We start from the raw sequence: 25878 nt of genomic DNA on the forward strand, positions 1-25878 counted from the left end.
AGTTGTCACTGTCAACTCAAACATGTCAGTGTCACAAATGAAACTGTCAATGTCATTTTTCGGTCAATTTAGATCACTGTAGAAAAAGGTTAATTCCTAACCTAAAAGGGGACCTGAATTTTCGTGATAAAAAGCCCATATAATAACAATCATGAACGGCATCAGGATCATGAAGGGCCTTCAGTGGCGTTCTTTTTCACGATGGTAAGTAAACATACAAATAGTAATGTATTTTTCACCTCAATTTGAGTGCAAGACTATAAAGCTTCTGTGTCCCAAATCAATTTATGCTTGAGCTTATGCTTTTACGTAATTTTCTATTAAAGTCATCTTAAAATGTGAAGCATTAAAGTCTATTAAGATCGAATTATTTATTTCAGTGCCATTCTTCGCCAAGAAGTAGCCCAAGCAGCTCCTTCCCTAACCATTCCGGTGCCAGAAGGTGTAGACAAGCCAGTTTCACCGAAAATTGAGAAGATTGTCTCTGAAATCACAACGTTAAACCTCCTTGAAGTATCAGAGCTTAGTCAAGTATTGAAGAAGAGATTGAATCTTCCCGACGCCCCTGTAATGCCTATGGGGGGCTTTGCTATGGCTGCCCCGGCTGCTCAGGATGAAGAAGAAGCTACCCCTAAAGCTGTGAAGACTAGCTTCACTGTAAGTATACTGATAGACTAGAATTGAAAGGCCTTCAAATACAATATTCATAGACAAGATTCTCAAGGACTTGCCGCTAAATAGAACCTTATTTCACTGTAATGTAACCTCTTTTTCTTAATTAATTTTCCAGGTAAAACTCACCAAGTTTGATGACAAACAGAAAGTGGCTCTGATCAAGGAGGTCAAGAGCCTTCTAGAAGGATTCAACCTGGTACAAGCTAAGAAGTTTGTTGAAAGCGTTCCTACAGTTGTGAAGGCTGACGTGTCTAAAGATGAAGCAGAGAAACTGAAAGAAGCCCTGACCAAGGTTGGAGGCATCATAGAAATAGAATAGACAAGTTGTTATGTTAGGTTAAGGTTTTAGTGTGTAAATTACTTAGAAAATTACCAAAATAAAAAATAATGCATTTCATTATGTCTTTTCAATCAGTCTCTAAAGCTCATTGAAATACAGTTTTTTAGAGACCACTGAGATTTAAACTGTTTGAGGCACAAAATTGGAGCTAATCAAGTTACTCCTGACCCACAAATACATTAAATAGATATTATTTACAGGCTAATAGTGTACAGTTATGTAGTCTCTGGCAGATCTTGCATACTTATACAGTCTTTTCTTCTTTTTGTCTACTTCCCCTATATGTATACTCCCTTTTGTAATCACTCTAAAAACATTACTAGGTACTTTATGTACTCTCCCTCTATAGGTAGGTACTAGTTTTAATACTTACATATTACCCCTATCTGCTAATATACTACGCCTATGTCTTTCCATTTACTACCCTTAAGTACTCTAATGTTGGTACATATGAAGTAGTCCCCTAGGTAGGTAGTCTCCATATTTACTTCTTTATGTACTCTTCGCATGCTTGCCCTCTGTATTCCCCATATAGGTATGCTATTTACCCCTTCGTACCTGCCAAGAAGTAACAAATAGGTAATAGAATTTTCAAGCATATCATAAGCATAATTTTATTGGCCTCAAAAATTAATATTTCAACATTTATTGGAGTGCCTGTCGCTATCTTGTGAGCAAAGTTCAACAACCTAGCCAATGTCACGGTCGCATGCTAATAGTTTACTGTCAGGCGCTTAAAAGTTTCATTTAACAATGTCAGATAATAATATAATATTTACTATATATAGGTAAGTAATAACGAATATATCATAATAGATCATAATTTCGTATCCATTTTATTTATGACAAGATAAGAAGATAACAAATCTATGAAGTGTTTATTATATTAAGTATTGTACGCTCTTAATTGAATCCATACCTAATACAAAAACTGAACCTGTACCTGATGGTTGTTGACAGATGTACCTAAGTAAACACAGAAGGCCTTGATTGATTGTGACGATGTCATGAACCTACACATTATTGAGGTAGATTTATTAATCTCCTAATACATTCTACAAATGATACCACACAGAGACGTCCTGCTACTGTCACGTTACGGACGCACACAGTGAAAACGTGATTACCACAATTATGTATTACGTATTTTCGTTTTTGGCCTTGCAGGACTGAACTCGAGAAACAAGTTATTTGTTTCCTAGTCCGCGCTTAGCTGTCAAGTAGCATCGATGGGTATTATTAGAAGTTAAGGTGATAAAAACATACAGTGATAAACTTAAATAATTTTAGAGTTTTTGAGATTTTATCGGGCGTATATTTTCTGTAGAACGACGAATCATTGAAAGTGACGTGTGTTTATATACATGGGCACGTTATCAAATCTACAGACAGGTTGATAAAAATGTAATCGTGGGGTGAAATACAGTGTCAGGGGCCCGATTCTCCTAAGTTAATAATGTCAAAATCGAATAGGAATCGAATCGCAATATGATCGTAATAGCAGTTTTAACCATATCGGGCATTCTGCTACTAATAAAAGACCAATCGTATTCGATTGACATTTGATTGGTGTGCGATTGGTCTGCTATTTTGGTGATTTTGGTCTATACGGTAGTTTGCTGTACAATCATTTTGCAATCGTAAATCATTTGCAGACAAAATGATTCATTATTGAATGACAGAAAAGGATAAAAACGTTTATTTCAAAGAAAAAATAGCGGAATGCCACATACGCTTCAATCGTAATCGAGTCGGGATTGGATATCAGTCGAATCGAGTCGAACGTGAATCGTATGACGCTTAAGTAAAATTAGGAGAATCGGGCCCCAGTTATCATTAGCAAGCAGAAGATGGAAGTGAGTAACCACTTGAAAAAGTTCAAATTACTGTTGGACTATGTGTTTGAAGGCAAAGTTGTGTTGAATGAGAATACGACAGAGAAGTTGTTAAAGTTTTTAGAAGACCGCAGTGATAACAGTGAGTACCTGTGTTAGTGATGTTGTGTTGTTTTGTAATAGAGGTACGGCGCATACACATTACACTGCAGCGTTTTTTCGACTAAACTCGTACACTTGATGGGAATTCTATAAAAAAATTTAGGGGACTAGTATCCTAGGGGGCTAGTGCAGCCTCACCGCAGCAGCGAAGTTACCGCTGCCGACGCGGCGTAATGTGTAGGTATAAACGCATTTATGCAAACTTTATCCATGTAAGTACCTGATGCAACAAAGTAATGGGTGGGTAACTATAGCCATAAAAAACAACGCCATAAAAAGAAACATCCAGGTAATTAAAGGTCTTAATTTAAGTATTCCATAATTTTTTTAAGTAAAGTAATGTCAAACAACTAACGAGGAACCTATAAGAAAAATAGATATTTTTATTTTGAAGAACCTTAAACTGAATTAACCACTGTACTAGAAACAAACAACCATATAGGTAGTACACCTGGATATGGTAGATATACAGTTACAGCCTTTTTATCATCCCACTGCTGGGCACAAGGCTCCTCTCACATGGAGAAGGATTGAGCATTATTCACCACGCTTGCTCAATGCGGGTTGGTGATTTCAGACTTAATAGTCCAGGTTTCCTCAAGATATACCTACCTAAACAGAATAAGGAAAATATTATCTTCATTTAGTAAAGCTGGTGCACTAACAAGTAAGGAGGTACAGGATATGACTTCAGATTCATTTCAGGGGCCCGATTCTCCTAATTTTACTTAAGCGACATACGATTCACATTCGACTGCGATCCAATCACGACTCGATTACGATTGAAGCGTATGTGGCATTCCGCTATTATTCTTTGAAATAAACGTTTTTATCCTTTTCTGTCATTCAATAATGAATCATTTTGTCTGCAAATGATTTTCGATTGCAACGTGATTGTAGAGCAAACTAACGTATAGACCAAAATCACCAAAATAGCAGACCAATCGCAAACCAATCGAATGTCGTTGGAATAGGATTGGTCTTATTTTAGTAGCAGAATGCCCGATATGGTTAAAACTGCTATTGCGATTCGATTTCTATTCAATTTTGACATTATTAATTTAGGAGGATTAAAAGTCGTGGTGGCCTAGTGGGTAAAGAACCAACCTTTCGAGTATGAGGGTGTGGGTTCGATTCCAGGGTCAGGCAAGTACCAATGCAACTTTTCTAAGTTTGTATGTACTTTCTAAGTATACTTAGACACCAATGGCTGATAAAAAGGTGAAGGAAAACATCTTGAGGAAACCTGGACTATAAAGTCTGAAATCACCAACCCGCATTGAGCAAGCGTGGTGATTAATGCTCAATCCTTCTCCATGTGAGAGGAGGCCTGTGCCCAGCAGTGGGACGATAAAAAGGCTGTAACAGTAACAGTAATTTAGGAGAATCGGGCAGGACTTCATTAGTGTAATTTCTGGTGCGGCATGTGATGCAACGCTGTCAGTTTTCCGAGTTTTCAGCCTTATAACAAAACGCAGTTTACCTATTTAACACAGGTGTTGTTGTGTGTTTCCTCCTATAAGGAAGTAAGTAGGTACGTATAGACAATCGATAAAATGTAAATGTACCTAAGTCCACTAGAAAAAAGGCCCGCATGCGGCAGGGCCGAAATGAAAGAGCCAAATAAGAAATAAACGTCTCCAAAAGACATACTTATTCACCTACCTACGTCAATTTGGCTACATAAAAATAAAATGCAGCTAAAATCAATGTCATGACAACCATTACTAAGGTACACCAAAATTAGGAATTTTAAGCCGTTTGTTTACCTATTTGTTTAGTAATAATGACAAATGGGATAAAAAACGGTTCATCTATCTTTACATTTTCCACCTAGTCCACTCGTCTATTTTGTTATTTCTTATTTCTGCTATCCTACTCACTCTCAGTGGGTGTAAGGTGTTTGATAGTTGTGAGTAGAGCAATCTACCAATAAGCTTCTCACAAACTGTACTTTGGACTGATCATGAACTTTAGACCACAGTCTCCAAGAAATAACTTAAATATCATCGTACAAGGCACTGTCGACCATCTTTGAACACGCCTTTCTCACGCCAGTCTCACGCACACCGTCGATGCTATGCCATTCTTAAAAGTTTGTTAATAGTCACGTCTTTATGGTCAAAATGTACAGTCGAAACACCTTGCACAGTTCTCATCAAATAACTTTACCCATATAAAGTTAGCGTAGAGCTATTCAATAATAATTCGCGTAGGTATAGGATATGCGCAAAAGTGTTTTGTTGAAATATTTTGATCGTTGCGCAGTCTCTTTAACGTGAACAGGAACTAAACACCAAGAAGCTAATCTAGCTATTGGGATTAGGATAACAATTATCTAAGTAATATTTATCATATCAAAATAAAATAATAAACAAAAAAAAATACATTGATTGGCAACATACGGTAAGTAAAAGTGATTAAATGCAGAAAGAACTTTCTAGGTCAATTTTATCTATCAAAGATCTTCTAATCATCTAATGGCATAACGTGCATGTAATGGTTAAGAATACGTTTCTATATAAACTACCTAATTAATTAAATAATGGTCCTGTAATAACTGAAATGGTTGTGTTAATAATATAAAGTATATTTAGCTGCATGCTTCTTTTTCGGAATCCGTTTCAACCGTCATAGATACCTAACTATGAATCCATTAGATAACTATTCCTAACAGTAAAATGTTCTATCTTGCAGGTCCTGGCAAAAGACTTCTGGAAACGCCAAGCTTCTCCGATGTTATATTTGAATCGCTAGAAAAAATAACAAATGCATCGACATCAGTCCGACTCTTCCTCGTTGAAGTCACATCATTACTTTTCAAAAATGAGTTACAGTTTATCAAAATGCAAAATTCACATATCTCGCAAGGCAATCAAGGTTCATCTATCAAATATTGCATTCTACATAACTTGAGTTCTAATATTCAAAGCCGAGCATTGCATTTGGCTTGTATAAAGTTAGCAACGGTGCACTTGACACATTGCTCAGGAGTTAAATTACTTTTAGAACATAGAGTATGGCGGTACATATTGTACCCAAGCATCTATCAGGTTTCCATTCCGATTGCAAAAGCGGCTTACAAGTTCGTATCGCTGCTGGTTATAGAATTGAACAAGTATGAACAGGAACAACAATTAATGGAAGTGTTGGAGTACGTGGTGGAACCTATCCTCAAGAGTGATTACAACACGGTAGAAGTTATAGATCTAGAAACTGAGAAAGTTCTAGTAGACAAGGTAATTGCACACATGAATGCGCTACTGCAAATTTTAATAGACTTGCAAGATGTAGAAGTGAACCATGCGGTACGAATTTTAAAGAATCATTTTTTATTCGAACGCGCACTTTTTTATATAATGAGAGTAACGAGATTGTCACACATGATCAGCTTGATACATGACATAGGATTTAGATTTCTTTTGGCCACTCACAGACATTTGTTATTCAGTGGCAAAATAGACGAATTTTGTAACGAAACAGTTGTTTACTACCGTAACAGTATTTTGCGAAGCATAAAAAAATGGGACATACCGTCACTCATAGACTTCTCAAGGAAGAGTGTAATATTCTGGTCCAACTTTGAAAAGACTTATAAAGACCAGCTACCATTCCCGCTTACATTTGAAAGAAATGGATTCAAATTATATTTGTCGGATCAATTGATGGTGTTCTTAATAGAGCCACTGCTAATTTATTCGTTAGCGCACAAGCTTGGTCGTACTCAAGCTGAAAGGGATGAATTTATGGATAATATCCTCACAAATATCGGAAAAAAATTAACAGAACATCTCTTCGTTGCTGGCTACGCATTCAAGCCACTCTTAGAATCTGGCAACACGACAGAAATCGCAATTCTATCCATTAGAGAACTATTAAGTCTGAAGGGTCACTTAAACGCAACACAAGCAGGTCTTTATTTCCAAGGCCTGTTCCATATTCTGGATATTTACATACTGTCGGACGGGTCAGGTGGACTGGTCCTAGAGGAGAACCCTATCAAGTCCCCGAATGACGTGCGGTTGCTGTCTCTCGTGCTGGACGCACTACGCATGTTGCTCAAGGAACATAACATTTCTTGGTACGAGAATGTCGAGATCGTCAGTCTGCAGGAGGGACTCATGAATTTGTTGAAGCAAAATATTTTGGAAACCAAGGTAAGCACATAGATTTAATAGATAGAGAAACATTATAGATTCCTTATTGGTATGATCCAAACTACTCAAAGAAGTCGAGTTTTAGTTACGCTTGATTATAGTTCCCGCAGTATATCCTCCGACCAATAACTAAAATCCCGTATTCTTTTTCAGCAAATAGTACAAGTATTGGACTTGATAGATCTTTGCGTGAAGAAGTTCCTGTGTCCGAATATGACGTTGCTAGTCGAAATCCGTCAGGAGAGCACCTTGACCGTCATAGGAGAGGTCATGAGGACTTACATGCACCATGAGGATTGGGAAGTCAGGGACTCTGCCCTCAACCTGCTGTTAACCTGCACAGACATATCTTTTATCAGTGAGTACTTGGTCGTTACTAATAAATCATCAGACGATCTTCCATTATCATCACCTCTGTGTTTCCTATCTTCTATCTATCTATACTTGATTAGACGATACACGATGATACGATTTGTATTTTAATTCGCTGGAGCGCTTCAAACTCTGGTACAACTGGTCCGATTAAAAAAATCTTCTCAAGAAAGAATATAGGCTTCTTTTAATCCGCTTGGGCATTGTTGTTCCCACGAGACGGGGATGGCACGCATAGCGGAAGCTAATTGTTTATTATAGGCTTACAGACTACCTAACGTGTACGAACTACATTGGTATCAACTCGACTCAGTCAACTTCATCTTGCCTTCATCTGCCTTTCCTTGCATAATAGTTCATCTAGATTCTAAAGTCACGTCTTCGTTAGTAGAAATAGAAGGTGCCTATTCTTCAAAACTGTTATTTGCCCGAGAGTGTCCATTTCGACCGCGCGGCCACCTCATAATTTTTGATGAGACTTTGCCAGGAATTAGTAGTAATTTGTTACTTTTCACTCCTCTTTTCCTGAATTTGTTACAAAAAAAAACCAAGACGCTATGACAAAGAACAGTTGGCCGCTAGAACCGCCACTTGCCGTAGTCATCGCCCGTGATTACTCAGAAACTATACAATGCAGATAGACGAATGATACATCAAAAGAAAGGTCTTTATTTGTTAAATTTGTTACAAAAATAAAAAAGGTCAAAACGTAGATAAACAAAAAGTTATGCAATGTTAAGTTTTCAGGTTATGAGTAGGTAAGTATATCACCGTAGGTACCAAATTAATAGAGGCTAATGTGTATAGAAAATTAGTCTTTAATTTGTTACAGCGAAAAAAGACAAAAAAATACTAGAAAGTAGGTTCAATAATATGTTAGAGTCGTTTTTAGTTGGCCGCGCGGACGGCAATATGCCTAAAATACAATTTCGTTTTTCTCGTTATTAAAAGTAGGTTTAAGCTTAATTAGAGTACTAATCGATGGGTAACGTAACCTAGTTTGAATAAATATAGCGAATTTAACTGCAACATTCATATATTAGGAGATATTTACAAAAACACAGTGGTATGAAAAGGTATGAGAGTAGGGTGTCCATGCATTTTCACATATTCGAAATTTTCGTTATTCACGTCTTATTTTTTTAGGGAGAGTGCATACTTTATAAAAATCAAAGTCACAAATAGATAGAAAATATGATGCTCAGACTCCACTTTGTAACTTTTGAAATTCCATGTACAAGGTAATCTAGTAATGAGCCAAATCTTTTCTCTTAAAATATCCACCCATTTGTACTTAGGCAGTATTTTATATTTTTTAAATGGAGTGCATGTTCTCAAGTCATTTCTTTTATACAAGACATTTAATGGTTGCATTTTTTTCCAGTCATAGATATCTAATTCGAACTTGAAGTTGTTTGTATCGTTTTCACTATGATGCTGATTGGACTCGACATGAGAATGTGATATTTTGGATGCAGTTCTCGGGCTATTGCTTGAGGATGATGATGAGGATGACGAGGACGGACACACAGTTCGCTGCTTGCATTCATTGTTTAGAAACTCCCTGAAATTTCTTTTCAGTGACATGTAAAGAGCTGCTGGTGTCATAAGATTATCCAAATCACTTGCAATTTTATCAAATAAAGGGTCATTTAGTTTAACATCCAGTAGTTTGTCGGCATATTTCATAAAAACTTCTCTCTGTTTTGATTTCTCAATAATAGATTTTCGTCCAGCTTTACCCATTTTTGCTGCAATAAAAGCAACTGATAATATAATACAAAGGTTAAACATCCGTTGCCTGCATCACAAACAAAATATACATACTGAGGTACTACAAATTATTGCTATGTAAGTAGGTACATATTAAGGGCAAAAACTTTTCTTAATTAATAATTTTATAACGAAGAAAAGTCGTCGTTATTTGACAGACAAAGATGCAGCGACTTATTTTTTAAAAAATTTGGTCACTAACGGTCAGCACTTCTATGAAAGAAGTGTGCAATTATATTTTGCAGCTAAATTAAAAGCTAATGTAAGTTAGTAAGCTAAGAATATTTTTAAGAGATGACCACTTTTGAAGTGAAATGAAATCACATTAAAATGTGGCAGAGACTTCATGAATTTCATGTCATTTTATATATACTTAATAATTATAAGGACACAGTTTATTACTTTATACAAGTCATCATAAAATTGAAAAAAAAAAAAAACTTATCGCAGTCGATTTGGATCCCTCTGCAATACACTTTTTGGTGGTGAGTTCCAACATACAGTGGGCACAACTGATAACTAAGCACTTTTAGACACTTCTGGATTTATAATGATAATTGTCTCAGTAACTTAGTATTATGAAAATCACGGGAATTAAATACGTACGAGTACCTATACACTTCAAAATTCAGCACAGGAATTTATTTGCAACAAAAAAATATCGTTTTTTAAACCGCTTGCGACAAATATTTTTAACAATAGATTGAAAACAAAAGAGATCATTTTTCTGGAATCGTTCCCATCATAAAACACCTGCGGAAAGTCAGTGAAACTATTTTTTTATCAGTAAATGGGTACTTTAAAGAATTAAGAACAATGGATATCAATATGACCGCAAAACGAACCGCATATTTGTTCAGAATACAAAATTAAGATTCAGAATTAGAGTACCATGATTACATTGGTACAAAGGCATGTTCTTTGTACCAATGTAATCATGGTACTCTACTAGTATGTACTCTCCCTAAAAAAATGAGACGTGAATAACGAAAATTTCCAATATGTGAAAATGCATGGACACCCTACTCTCATACAGTTTCATACCACTGTGTTTTTGTAAATATCCCCTAAAATATGAATGCTGCAGTTAAATTCGCTATATTTATTCAAACTAGGTTACGTTACCCATCGATTAGTACTCTAATTAAGCTTAAACCTACTTTTAATAACGAGAAAAACGAAATTGTATTTTAGGCATATTGCCGTCCGCGCGGCCAACTAAAAACGACTCTAACATATTATTGAACCTACTTTCTAGTATTTTTTGTCTTTTTTCGCTGTAACAAATTAAAGACTAATTTTCTATACACATTAGCCTCTATTAATTTGGTACCTACGGTGATATACTTACCTACTCATAACCTGAAAACTTAACATTGCATAACTTTTTGTTTATCTACGTTTTGACCTTTTTTATTTTTGTAACAAATTTAACAAATAAAGACCTTTCTTTTGATGTATCATTCGTCTATCTGCATTGTATAGTTTCTGAGTAATCACGGGCGATGACTACGGCAAGTGGCGGTTCTAGCGGCCAACTGTTCTTTGCCATAGCGTCTTGGTTTTTTTTGTAACAAATTCAGGAAAAGAGGAGTGAAAAGTAACAAATTACTACTAATTCGTTGCAAATAAACTATTATTCTATTCTATTCTATTCTATTCTAAAAATTATGAGGTGGCCGCGCGGTCGAAATGGACACGCCCGAGAAACTCTCGGTTCCTAAGAAAATAGTTTCCAAAAATAAGTTTAGTCTGTGCTAATGACTATTGCATCATTTGAGAACCACCTAATCATTGACTAGTGCTAGATATTTATCAGTTTTCAAGAATCAACATGTTAGGCATATCAATTAGCATTGTCTTCCGATACATGATAACCGACCTACAGTTTTGTGTTTCTATTATTTTGTATTGATCGACTACAGACAACTTCTATTAAATATTTAGGCAAACACTAATGATAGGGTAATAACCTCATCCAAGGGAATCTACAAATGAATTGACTTTTTGTCAAGGATAAAGTTCGATAGACGGTGTCTAATTTATTATTTACAATTTTGACAAACGTCGATTGAGACTAAATCAATCATACTTACTAGTAAATAAATAACAAAATAAATTAAATACTACCTACTAACACTACTCACTATCTATTCTATTACCAATACTTATCCAAGCATTTTTTACGCTACACAGGGTCTCTGTTATTCGCAGTCACCGTCGCGTCCCCGGTTTACTATCTCAAGGGGTTTATCGTTTATCTATTCAATTTCCCTTAAAAATAATATAATGTGTAAACAAAGGTATCCGCCATATGTTTTTATTGCCAGCTTATTTCACAATCAATTTATTCCTATTTCGGTTCGCTCTTAAGTAGACACAAATATTGCAAATATGCTGTGTCATGCCCACACGACAATACAAAATGAGTCACGACTACGAAATTATGATGTGTGCTATCTTCATTACATAAAGCTGAAAAAATATAAAGCGAGTCCGAACGTGTTTACAGTGATGAAATGAAAATTAGAATAAAATTACACGTTAGAAAAGAAAGATGTCTCCTGGCCGCAGTAGACGTAATGGGCGTCAAGGCGTGACTGATCTCCGGTTACGGTGGCTTAATGTTACTCGCATCTCTTGGAGTTGTTTGCGGCCGCGCGCTGGTCCCAGCCAGAGGGCGACGGGGCCAACCCCACCTTCCCATCTATCTAGCGTGCCAATGGTCACCTGTCGAAGGTACGGAAGAATGCTGCGGCAGTAGTCGTTCCTTTGATTTTAGGTTACATTAAGGCAATATACCTAAGGGTTTTCAAATATAAAAAAAAACCGGCCAATTGCGAGTCGGAATCGCGCACGAAGGGTTCCGTACCATTATCTAGAAAATGAGCAAAAAAATCACGTTTGTTGTATGGGAGCCCCCCAAAATATTTATTTTATTCTAGTCTTCAGTATTTGTTGTTATAGCGGCTATAGAAATACATTATCTGTGAAAATTTCAACTCTCTAACTATCACGGTTCATGAGATACAGCCTGGTGACAGACGGACGGACGGACGGACGAACAGAGGAGCAAAACAATAGGGTCCCAGAACACTAAAAAGAAAGGAAATTAGTCCACAAGGATTATCAACTTTCAAGTAAACGAAAGTATGTGTAACCTACCTTAATAAAATCAATAAAGAAAAATACTCACTCAGAACTTTGTTGTACGTTATCAAAGAAAATACATAGTCATGCTTACTCTCATATAAAGGTACTTATGACCTATGGCAAAACCAATAACCAATACGACGACACCAATAAATTAATTGCGTGATGACGAAATTCCACCACTTCAGAGATCACATTTTTTCGTTAGTTGGTTCTGTTGTCCGGGTAACTGGGTTGAGGAGGTCAGGCAGGGCAGTCGCTTCTTATAAAGCATTGGTACTCAGCTTCATCCGGTTAGACTGGAAGCCGACCCCAACATAGTTGGGAAAATGGCTCGAAGGATGATGATTTGTTCAGTAGGTATAGTCTCTCAAAACACTTCATCCACTGCACAAAGTTGCTTCATCCTTTTTATATGGATCGAATAAGTTTATCTATCATCAAATCCCGCGGTCAAAGATTCAAGTATTTATTTTTAGGTATCTCTCTATCAACTGTTATTTCGTATGTATTTGTAGGTACAGGTAAACAACACCTGTGATTCTTTAATTTATTTTTCTTTTATAGAAGCAAGAAAAAATAAAGATTCGGTCCAGTAACGACTCAGAGTGTGGTCAAACGAGTTAAAAAGTACCATAAAAATAATTACCTACGTATCCAGACTTACAAAAACGATTTTGACGTCATCATCCATGCGCTTACGCACGCTGGAGAGGTTACCTTACTATTTTTAACTTGACCGGTTATTTATTTATCATTTTTATAGTTATTTCTTAATCATAACAAAAACTACCTACCCAGGTTTAGGTACGCGCGTCCTGAGAGAACTACTACCTATTGTCTCTTTCTTCGTTCCTTTAAATCACTTTTTGACTGAACTACTTTCGTATTTATAACATGAGTAAATAATAAATAATTTGTTGCATTTTCGTCATAATCACTAACAATTTGGGTAAATATTATTTGTGACTTCATCACTGACATACGGCTCCATAATTTGCACATTTAGTTGTAACTAGGACATAACAATAATATAAAGTCACTAGTATACGTCACTGACATATAATATACTAGCGACCCGCCCCGACTTCGCACGGGATAACAGTACTTCCCCACTATTTAATGGATGATATTATACATACAAACCTTCCACTACAATCACTCTTTCTATTACAAAAAACCGCATCAAAATCTGTTGCGTAGTTTTAAAGGTTTAAGCATACATAGAGATATATGTAGGGACAGAGAAAGCGACTTGTTTTATACTATGTAGTGATATATCTTGAACTCCACGTAGTCCCTGGTTATCCCCCAAAGCAATAGCTTCTCAAACCAATAACCTCATTTTGTATTACCTTTCAGAATACATACCTCTTCAAAAGGTGATCAGTGAGAACAGGCTGATGATATTTGCTGCGAAGGCGGCACTCACAGATCCACAGTATTACTCGCAGAGCACCGGTCTCAGGTGCCTGGCTGCTGCCACCAAGATCCACAGCATATGGAAAGAAGTCCTGATCGACAATCCTCATATCTATGTAAGTTTTAGAAGAAATTTTTTTTTAGGCAAAAAAGGAGATGTTAATCTAGTAGTCGATTCGTGTTTCCAAAGTGTAATACCCCTCGAAATCATGTACCCACTTCTACGGCAATCTGAAAATGTATACACCCCTCAAAAGTAGGTCTACCACTCACTATACTTTAAAATCATTTTTTTGCATTTGGAAAATTCACATTGAAATTAACAATTAACTATCCGAACCTAGAACTAAGCGCTCCCAAAATACTTTCGATTTACCAGATAATAATTTCTAATATATGAAACCTATAATTTCAGTTACAACTCGTCTACGTACTAAGACACCACCCAGAAGGAATGGTTCGGAAAGAAGCAGCGAAAGTTTTAACCAAGGTCTACGTGAACCAAAAAAATTCTCCGACCTTCCAAAGTACTTTATACGAAGTGATGATGGCCGCTGCATTAGACGACCTGCATTGGGAGGTGCAGTTGGCAGCACTGCGGTTTTGGAGACACGCGATATGCAGCCAACTCACATACAGAGGCATGATCGATGGAAAGTTCCCCTCCGTTACCTTTTCAAAGGCCAAAAGGAAGATAATAACACTAAATGACGAAGAAATTTTACGGCAACTGACCTCAATCATGAACGATCTGTCGTCCATAGGTTGTTTAACAGTACTCTACGAATGCATGAATGAGATTAACAACATTGAGATTATAGAACAAGCTTTCTCTATGGCAACTGAACTGATAGAAATATTAGATAAATATAAATTCAGAAATGTAACAGATTTAGCGATAACGTACCCACAAGAATCCAAGCATGAAAGAAATGAACAAGAAATGGCTATGGACTTGACTGTCGCAGATAATACGGCCATAAGAGACAAAGTTATAGACAGCATATTGAACACGGATCAAAGTGAGCTCATAATCAATCTACATGACAACTATATTCAAACAAAGTCAGATGAAATGGATGAAGATTACAAATTGTTCACTTCAACTAGAGAAAAAATACATCCGAACAAATTTCTAGAAGCATTCAAAGGAACTGATTACCGCTCATTAATTAAGGACAAAAGGAAATGGAATTCTGAAGTTTATAGTTTAGATGTATTACTTGATGAAATTTTAGATATTTAAGCTTTAGATTTCAGGCACGGTGGAGTGATGACTTGCGCAAGACGGTTGGCAGGAGCTGGATGCGAGAAGCCGAAAATCGATCTCAGTGGCGTGCACTTGGAGAGGCCTATGTCCAGCAGTGGACTGCGATAAGCTGATGATGATGATGATGAAGCTTTAGATTTAGCATTACCTTTCAAATGATCTTTTTAATATCGATATATTATTTAAGTAATTATTTAGTTAGTAGATATGATTTGAATAAAATAAAAATCAAATGATTATAAAGAAAATATAATCTCAAGCTTACGAACTGTAACATTGCCTTTTTATTAGACTTAATGTAAATTTTTATATAGTACTTAACACTAGTAACAATCTAACGAGTTAGCTTCCGTATTAACTTCATATATTCCAAGAACATCATCAAGGAGCGAAGATAAGCTCCTGATGCCATCGTCCCATTTTGATTTTTCTTCAATAATTTGTTTAAAATCTGTATCCTTAACGTAATTAACGAATAAATAAGGCGACGCGAATCTCAATAGTTTTACCTTTGGCTTTAGAGGAGGCGGTGTCTGGGTGGCTTGTAATGTCATATACTTTTCGTATATATTAGCCAGAAGGTTGACATCATCTGCGTTGAGTATGTCCTCAATCACATTGTCAGAGGTCTGTCCATCTATCATATCTACACTATCGTCGGTGGCTTCGGGTTCCTCCTTGATGTGAACTAAAAGTTCATTTACGCTAGTGATGTCTCCCTCTTTCGGCGTTATAAAGTCAGGAACATTGTGCCTTTTAAGAATATCGTATAATTCCTGTGCGATAGTTAGCGCCGCATCCATTATACCTACTTCTGTTTGTTCGTGAAGTAATGTAACAAAAACGGTAAGACATCCAATGGAAGCAAGTTCATCAAGAATTTTAATCAGTCTCTTCTGTATTTCTGTCTCGTTTAACGTGACGATCTTTCTAGTTTCTCTAGAAAATGTAACTGGTGGAAAGTTGCCATCTAGCATACCTTGTCCGGAAAGCAGGGAGTAGTAGACGCACTTCCAGAACTTCAATGCACTAATTTGTACCTCCCAGTGGAAGTCGGTGAGAGCGGAGGAGACCATGTGCTCGTATAGTGTCTGCTTGAAAGCGGGCGTCATTTTGATGTTCTGGTATAAGTCGCAGAGCACGTTGCAAGCTTCTTTCCTTACAATTCCCTCTTCGTTATGACGCAAAATATAAAGCAGCCGTTCCTGTGGGAATAAAAAGGCATAGTTTCAAAATGTAGTTCTAACTGCAAGTTTGGATCTAAAATCAATGATATCTAAGTTCTAACGAACCTGCATATCAGGAAACTCGGCAATTAGCTGATCCCAAATAACATTGATTCTGCTGGCTGCACCGATGCACTTGAGGGCCGACACCTGTACGTAAGACTCATAGTCGTTGAAGGCGATTGTCGCTGCTAAGTTTATCAGATTATTCTCCAAGATTTGCTTCTGGAATGACGGGAACTCTGCAAATAGAAGGGAATATTTCAATAAAAGTCCAACATACTATGTAGTAAAGGTTTTTTGTGATACTACGTACTTATGTATGCTATTTCAGTACAAAGTTGTAATAATTCTAACGCCGTATCGCGAACCTCCCAATGGCGATCCTGCATCTTCAAATATATGCTTTTGCCGAGGTCGTGCAGCGCGGTGCCCGGTTTCGAATCCATAAGAAGCGTTAAGTTTGGCTGCAGGAACTTCTTAACTGTCAACGCAATCACTTTTAGGGATACTACCACGAACTGTAAAAAAAATATGCATTAAAAAACAATGTTTTATTAAAAAAAAAAAGAACAATAAATAATTAAACCATATGTTTTTATACTGTTTCAAACTCTACTACACCTAACTAGGTACATTCTTAAACTCACCTTGCAACTCAGATTAGGTCTGTCCAAGTTGGTCAAAACAACATTATACAAACATAGGATTTCGCAACTCTCTTGCCAGTGAATGTTACGGTTTGCCACCAAAGACAGAACGTTATCCATAACGTACGTCATCACAAGGTTTTTCTCTTCGCCGTCTTCGAAATTCTCATCCAATTTGGGATCTCCATACTCGTCTATCGGATTGTACTCGTACAAAACATAAAACAGGGCTTGAAAAGCCAGATTCGCCTGCTCTTCGTTCAGATGTTCCTTCAGATGGATGAGTTTTTTAACACATTGTAAAATAACTGACAACGTGTCTAGTTCTCCTGTCAAGTCCCTCATCGCAAATGCAGCTTTTGCTGTATACTCACAGGAAAGATTCAGCAGTTTATATATATAATCGTGAATATTTATATCAGTCAGCACCGATTGCGGCTTGCCGTACGTAACGAAAACCAATACTGGTACTAAAAACACAAACAACATTTGGTTCCTCATTTTTATTCGTGTCTGATCTGTTTGTTCTTCCCACATAGTAGCCTCTTTATCTTTGAACATCGAGTTCCATATTATATTACAAGAAGAACAAAAATCTAGGACCAACGTTGCGCTGCGACGTTGAATGAACGCCTGAATAACGTTAAAATTGAAAGCTGCTACTTCTAGAAAATCTTCATTACTGTAAAGTACTCCAGGCAACATAGGTTTTAAAACGAAAACTTTTGCAATTGTAAGCCAAAATATTAATTTCAAAATTGCCAATAACATGTCATCCGTGCGAATCCGCTCGCTTGCTATGTATAAATACGAATTAATTTTGTATTCCTTGATAAGCATGTTCATAAGCATAGTTGCATTCTCAATGCGACCTTCTTTGCCTACCACTGCTAGAAGTGTCTGCACAGTAGGTTCTATGGCAGCGCATATTTCTTCCTCTTCTTGACTGTTTAGACTCTGTACATTAATAAAATCATATCTACTGATTGGTTCTAGTAATTGGTTGATAATTATTCTGATATTAGCGTCGTCTTCCAGATCATTAAGTTTCCAAAGAAAGTCTGCCATGAATTTATATATTTGCCGAACAACAAATACTGTTGTTCTCTCGTAGCATAAGCTGAGTATTTCTTTCCATACACCTGTTTCTATAAGCCAAGCTACGCCTGAACTGTGTGAGACGATAGATAAGGCGACTTCTATGTAAGCAACACGTATGCTTGGATTTACATTTGGTTCACAGATTTTTTTAAATCCTGCCCGCAATCTGTCTCCTTGTTTGGCAAATATTTTAGCAAAATTTAACTCTTTCTGCACCACCATCGCGAGTACCTTCGTGATGAACACTTTGACGGAGTTATGTGCATTGTCAGTGTGGTCCAATGCTTCACTAATCAGATCAGATATCAAAGGTGCTTTATTTAGATGTACTACCTCTGAAAATAAAAACGTTTCACATCAGTATCAAATTGTACAGACATAACATGATGGGGCTAATCGTATAAAAGGGGACTGCTGCAGAATCATGTTTTATCGCGTCCAAATCGCGATTTTTGCAACTCATTGTACAAACGATGTTATGGTTACCCGTTATTGATTAGACTATAGCGGATTCAATAAAATCGTCGTTACGTAATGTAAAACTATATTTGCCTTGACTTTTATCAAAAATACGTTGTTGGGGTTAATGTAAGCTACAAGATATATCATCATGTCATGACTTTTGGATGTAGGTACAAGAATTTCGCGACGGTTGTAAGACAAACTAAAATTGTCAAGTCATTGCCGGTCGGGTTCAACTCGCGTCTGGTTATGTACTTATGTACGATCTGCTAGTTGACTGCTGTGAATCATGCTGCGTATATGAATAATTATATGATTTGAATGTAATCGCTATCGTTAACTGTGATGGATAACAGGGGATTCTATTCTGTAATCAATGACGGTTTAACGTTTTTGTCAACTGTCGCAGCTATCAACAGGTGAAGAAGTGGGCAGCTGAATTATTTTATGTACCTAAACAGTTGATGGCTTTGCTGGGTTTTGATGACAAAATGCGAATGAAATTAATTGCACTTCGATTACACGTTTCATGTTATTGACGTCAACACAGATTAGGTACCTCCATATATCAATGGTACCTACTAAATACGTTGAACGAGGTAAAATAAACTCAAGCTATCTGTATTCTTAAAGTACTGGTACACTGAAGGAATCACCTTTAAGATCTTTGTTTCGATAGAACATTACAAAGGTTCAAAGTCTAAAATGTTATCGTGACCGTATGATGAGATCATTCTATGTTAAAAAAAAATAGGTTTGTCTTCTCGTCTCGTTTTACGGAGAACTTTAAATTAGGAAATAAGTGTATTTTTATTATGGTTACCGCCTGAAACATCTTCAGAAGCAGAATCTTAAAGAGATGTAGTAGGTATCATCCAGATTAGTATTTTTTTCGATCCATGAATACTGACGAAGGTAAGAATAAATCGAGATTACAATTGCAGTAGATATAATTAAGGTTAAAAACATGAATTGATATTAATAACATAACTTTGTACAGCTCAAGGCCCAGCACCGGCATTGTGAAGGGACTAACTGAAAACTTCGGCATTCTTGAACCTATAGCATGTTTTTTAAAAGACAGCAGAGACGAGGGTGTCACTCTTCAAAGGAAGATTGAATAATATATAATGCTGCTCTGAAAAGCAGCCGAAACAGCGGTCAGAAACTAGTAGAAACTAAAAGAGAACGATACCACATCGGCGCCATTCGATTTCGCAAGTCACAAGACGAACTTTGTGAAGCAATATTTGCTTTAATATTTTTTGTATGATATGATATCTTATCAGGCATTGTGGCTGTTACGAAGACCTTTTACACTTAGTCATAACTCATGAAGGCGTTACACAGCACTTTCTGATTCGGAAGGTTTTTAGGTGTTCAGTGACAAAAAAGAGATTCGATTCTGGGACCTAGAATTTACCTCTTAGCATGACTTAGTAAATACATAGTTACAAGCGAACTTTGAAATTGATGCAGTCATAAATCTTATCTCTCCAGTCGCGTTTTTGTGTTAAGTTTGCTGAACCATCTTTGACGCCTTCTTTATTGACTAAAATTTTGAACATACTCGATTATTTAAGTAAGTACCTATGCTCAAATGTTCACGGTCTAGTAGGCGCAATTCCTGCTAACCAGACTGGATCCATTTTTTTATATTTTTTTGGGTATTTTAAAATGAATATGTAAGCCGTCATATTATGACCCTCATCCAGGAATACTACTAGCTACATATCAGTAAATAGTATGAATTTTATGTTACAAAGCAGTATCAGAAAACTATGACACTGTTAAGTTCATAAGCCCAAAAAAGAAAATAGCACTGTGAACTTTGAACATTGCACAACAAAATAAAAACCTGTCCTTATTAATGTTTAACGTCAAGGACTGGTTACCATCAGGACTTCTACTAGTCCAGTTACATTTAACACCCGTGTGCTAATCATTAGGTAGTATTGCACAATAACCTGAGTTTTTACATTAGGAACAAAGTCGATAGCTTCATCATTCTAATAGGTGAGTAACATTTACATAATGTAGGTAGAGATAAAGTTGAAATTGAGAATGAGTAGTATGTAGGTACGACCCCCCGTGATTTTTTTGCATAGAAAACCCTTTTTGGATCAAACCTTCTAGGAAAGCATAATTAAGGCATTAAGGCAAGCATAAAATTTATTAAGGTAATTAGGGCAAAGCAAGAAAGTTTTTTTTTCTAATAAATAAGTAAAAAAAGAACCTAGTAGTGGTGGTCAGGCTGGAGTGTACCCAACAGTACTTAACCACCATTACCATATACATTTGATTAGTCTGTTATTTATTAAATAATATTGTTTCAGTGAATGAATGAACATGAATGAGTGGTACACTGTTCAAACATTAATACAGTATTAATAGAACCATAGTAAGTACGGAACAGTGCAGTGTATATTAATCAAAATATTCTATATAGCCTCGCTTCACTGAGATTATATCGTATTTCTCTATAAAGTCAGTGTGTAAAGACCACATGCATTTATAACTTTGATTTTTCTGTAATCAGGCCATAGATCATAATTATAAGGGCAATCATAATTATACATAGCCTAACCTTCTTTGAGGCAGACAGAAAATACATCAGAATGTTGTAACACTCGTGGAAGATAATTATAATGATTTTGTACTATACAGAGGTAATTATGCTGGACTTTGGAGACAAAGGGGTTCAAGATGCAAAACCTGTCTCTTCAATAAATGTATTGGTCTTGGTAATGTTATTATGATGGCACAAATAAGATTATAGTTTCAAGATTGCCATTTTAGATACTAGATTCCTGAAGCAGATTTTGTTTTCAGCACACTGTCTATTTAGGTTTATGTTTTAAATGCATTATGTGACTTAAGGCGACGAATTGGTCAACAATAATTCCATAACCGGCACGCGCATCTAAGGCGCCAAAAGGGGTCGGAGCGTCTGAGCGGGGCGAGGATAACAATACGCGCGCTAGCTTATAACTAAAAGTCGTAAGCGACAAAATGGTTTTGTAATTTTATTATGTAGAAATGATAATTTGATAAAAATTCCTTCTACAATTTTAAAGAGTATGTATATACTCAACTACTAAAAAAGTTAAGAGGCTTAAATCGGTCCCGTTTGCCCATAATATGTGAATCTCTTTTTAAAAGGAGGTATGTTTGATATATTTTTCTCTGTTATAAAAGTTACCTAATCATGTTTCTACATCTAACAAAATAAGGTTTATATCATGAACTTTCAGGTAACCAAGTTGTATTTTGATCCGTTTTGTATTTACTGAGAAAAATTGAGATCCTTGACGCCAAAAATTCCAATTCGTCCTCTTAACAAAAAACTATATGTACTTCATTAGGAAGTTGAATAGTTTTGCTGCACTTTAAAAAATCACAATTAGATAAAATTTAGTCACAAACACCCAACATCGATTTCTACAAAATATATTTTTATTGTTGTGGCCATAACTTAAAATTGATTTCATGCTAAAAACCATCTCTACTGAGGTAAGCTGTTTGCATAACTCATTTTTATATAGAATTTGTTATAGTAACTATTGACTAGTCAGCATTGAATCAAGCAAGTATAATAGTATAACGAATTGTAAGAATGATTAAGCAACTTTAGTCACTAAATTCTATGTAAAAAATTCTAAGCTACAGATTAACAGTCTTCTGGTCAATCGGTTGCAATAAGAGAAACACTAAAATTCCATGTGAGATTTCAGACTGTAAACTTATACAAACTGCCAGTGTATGATTGCTTAGCAATTCCAGGGGTTAGTGTGTAGCAAAGGGTGTGCAAGGCTTTTGGGACTTAAAAATTTTTCATAAAAAATGAAAATTTCTGAAAATGCCTAGTTTTTCATTTCTGTCATATAGAATACTTAAAAATAAGACGAAAACCATCTGGGCACCTTTTGCCTAGGACCAACAGTTCTCCTGAAAATAAGCACTGAAGGTCATTCTAAACAAAGGCAAAGTCGACGGAGCCCCGCTACGTGGGGCTCCTACTTCTGGGTGGTTTAAAAAAATAACCACGAAGGGGATGGCGGGGTCTACAAAACCCCGACCTAACCTGTCCGAGTCGGGGTTGCCCTAAGTCACGTGCGGGTCTAAATTTGATTCTAATCAATACGAACAAATGCATAGTCGACGGAGCCGGGGCTCCTTGGTCCTAGACAAAAAGTGCCCAGATGATTTTCGTCTTATTTTTAGGTATTCTACTATATGATGGAAATGACAAACTAGGCATTTTCAGAAATTTTCATTCCCAAGTCCCAAAAGCCTACGAATGTTGGCTGGACAATTGAATGCCTTATGGTCAAATAAGCACACATTAGCTTAGCAGGTAGCCGGCTGGCCAAGTCATGTGTGGAGATGTTACATTATTTTATGTATATTTAAACATGCAACTTAGTTTGAACAATACTTTAACAATATTTCTGGTTTTCTATACTTATTTTTCATAAAAAGAATACAATTCACTTATGAGAAAAAAAGTTAATAAGTACAAAATGGGCATGCAGGCGATACGCTTTGAATATTATTAAAGCAGAAATTAATCTACACAGCAAAAACATTGTGGATAATTACAAAAAAGCCCCACTTAAACAATATGTCCTACCTACCTACATTGTGCTAACACCAAAATTGGCAAAAGAGTAGGACTGTGACGAGACTTATGTAGTCATCACAAGTACCTACTACTCAAGAGAAGAACTTTAGTATGTTGTTACAGGGCATATAAACGTAGTTTTATTATATATATATATATATATCAGTAGATAGGTTGGTTCATATCTACATCAAACCTTTGAGGACAATATGTGAAAGAAGACACACATATATAAAGGCTTAAGGAAAATCAATACAACAATACACAGATAATACATTCTGCTTTTGTTTGTTCCAACTATTTAAGATATGCTACTTAAGTAAACAACATGTTTATTGCATAATGAATTATTATTTTATCTGTCTGCAGCATGGTTATCACAAGCAACTTATATTTAACTATAGGTACTAAGTTTATTTACTTATATAGAGATAATGCTTACCAGGATCGGCGCAGTTCGATAGTTTGGTGATAAGCGAATCAGCGTAATAGTTATCGAGAACATAGTTCGGCTCCGTAAGTCTGTCGAACAACAACTTCATCTTATTTTGTAACTTAAGGCACAACATTTTTCCGGTTGTTTCACTGCAGTTAACATCAAGAAAAACACTTTACAGTGCAGAACTTTTCGTCAGGCACTTGGAAATCTCGACAAATGGGCAGCTATAATAATATAACCATTAACCTGACTCCGCCTGACTCAAATACAACAAACATCACCTTGAATTAAATTGACAGAACGTGACACTGACATGACAGTAAAGAGATTGACAATAGGTTGACATTGCAGTGAATAAATTGTATAGTAGTAGATAAATTGTTGTTCAAGAAATTATATTGTATGTTATGTAATTATAGAATAATGTTGTTTATTCTCATTATTCTTATTTTAATGTTAAATTCAATGTGTAAAATCTGAACTATGCCTGTGACTATTTAAATTGTTAATATATTATCTGTTTCTGAATGGCACAGATAAAATTAAAACCATAACGTGTCTTCGTTATTTGATAACGGGTTCTTAGTTGCAATAACAGTTACTTCAGTTATAGTTAAATGCTTTTTTTTTTCATTTCAAATAATATAAACTGACTGCCTCGTTGGTCTAGTGGTCGCCAGCGCGGCTGCTGTGCTCGAGGTCTCGGGTTCGATTCCCGGGTCGGGCTGAAATCGCTTTGTGGGTTTTCTTAAACTTTCACAAACCAGCCCGTAGTCTGGAAAGTTGGTGATTGATTCACCCGTGCATCGGAGAGCACGTAGGTAAATGTCGGTCCTGCGCCTGATCTCTTTCCGGTCGTGTCGGATTGCCGCCCCATCGGGCTATGAGAGTGAAGGAATAGGGAGTGCACCTGTGTCTGCGCAAATGCTCGTGCACTATAATATGTCCTGCGCAGCTGGCTGATCCAAGGGCGGATCCAGCTTCGGCGCCAGGGGGGGGTCACACAGTCGTGGTCAAGTCACAAAAAATATTATATTGTAGCGTATACTTCTTTTAATATTAAACGTAGTAGTATAAATACAATAAGCGCGATAGTAGCGAGCTCGAAATTTTTCGAATGTTGAGAAAAGTGTTTTCATGTAGAAAATGGCCCGAGCACAGTGAGCGCAATTTCTCGTATATATACTAAACACATGTGCCAAACAAAAAAGCGCGAGCGAAGCGAGCGCGAAAATGTTTGTTCAGGTCGAGGACTAAGGTTAAAAAAGTGTTTTTATGTAGAAAATGGTCCGAGCTGAGCGAACGCGATTTCTTGGACATAATCAGAGACGCGAAATTGAAAAAAGCGCGAGCGAAGCGAGCGCGAAAATTTTTTTTCATTTCGAGAACTAAAAGTAGATGAAAACGCTTTCTTGCTGTATAACAAATATACAGCACAAATACAAGAAAGCGCGAGAATTTTTTCAGGACTAAACGTTTGAAAAGTATTGTGTACGCAGAAAAGGCCGCGTACGTTTTTTATTGCAGCAACAGTAAAACATTTTCTGTGAAAACTTCAATTGTCTTACTATTGGTAAGGGTTCATGAGATCAGGGCTGTCTCTAGCTCATGTAGCGCCTGGGTGCAATCATCACCCAAGCGCCACCTATGTATCTATTGAAAGATTTTGAGTAGTACATACTGATCGAAGTACTTTACAAGGAATATAAATAAGTAGGTAAAGGACTTAAAAAAATGTTTCCAAATCATTGTAGGCTCAAACTGTTGGCCAGATTTAAGTTATGAAAGTCGAGACTGGACAACGTAATTGTAAAAATTAGCGCGAGCGAAGCGAGCGCGCAAATTTTTTAATTTTGGGACACAAAAAGTTAAAGTAACAAGCAGTCGGAAGCGCAAACTGTTTTGTTTTTGAGGACTCCGTTAATATTTTTTTTTTTGCTATATTTGACTTATGAAGTTATCGAGGCGAAGCATATATAATATTGCGCGAGCGAAGCGAGCGCGAAATTTTTTGAGCCTACGACACAAAAGTACCTGATTAAGCACACTGTAAAGCAACAATAGTCGCGAGCGCAGCGAGCGCGACTTTTTTAAATTATTTGTTTGAAGACTCACAAATCAGACTGGGAATTACGTACAAATAAAAAGGAACCGTGATTAGAGCGAGTGCCATTTGTGTTCGTTGATTCGGTGCGTCAATAAAAATAATAAACAATC

General features: G+C 36.4%; 3 protein-coding genes across 3 annotated transcripts; 2 read left to right on the plus strand and 1 right to left on the minus strand.

Annotated features, from left to right (window-relative positions):
• Positions 1–41: 41 nt before the first annotated feature.
• Positions 42–1072, plus strand: LOC124632947 (39S ribosomal protein L12, mitochondrial). Its single transcript, XM_047167978.1, has 3 exons — positions 42–204; positions 381–657; positions 791–1072. Exons 1-3 carry the CDS (start codon positions 152–154, stop codon positions 992–994), a joined length of 534 nt encoding a protein of 177 aa, XP_047023934.1. The 5' UTR covers positions 42–151; the 3' UTR covers positions 995–1072.
• Positions 1073–2119: 1047 nt separating this feature from the next.
• On the plus strand, positions 2120–15433 carry LOC124632926. Its single transcript, XM_047167940.1, has 6 exons — positions 2120–2447; positions 2846–2992; positions 5710–7169; positions 7323–7527; positions 13830–14005; positions 14305–15433. The coding sequence occupies exons 2-6, from the start codon at positions 2866–2868 to the stop codon at positions 15133–15135; spliced, it is 2799 nt and encodes a 932-aa protein (XP_047023896.1). The 5' UTR covers positions 2120–2447; positions 2846–2865; the 3' UTR covers positions 15136–15433.
• Positions 15393–23976, minus strand: LOC124632925. The gene is made up of 5 exons (XM_047167939.1): positions 23665–23976; positions 17036–18471; positions 16702–16906; positions 16452–16627; positions 15393–16364 (listed from the first exon to the last, which is right to left on the minus strand). Exons 1-5 carry the CDS (start codon positions 23789–23791, stop codon positions 15483–15485), a joined length of 2826 nt encoding a protein of 941 aa, XP_047023895.1. The 5' UTR covers positions 23792–23976; the 3' UTR covers positions 15393–15482.
• Between the last annotated feature and the right edge of the window lie 1902 nt (positions 23977–25878).

Source organism: Helicoverpa zea, chromosome 9 (assembly GCF_022581195.2).
Source record: "Helicoverpa zea isolate HzStark_Cry1AcR chromosome 9, ilHelZeax1.1, whole genome shotgun sequence".
Taxonomy (NCBI): Eukaryota; Metazoa; Arthropoda; class Insecta; order Lepidoptera; family Noctuidae; genus Helicoverpa; species Helicoverpa zea.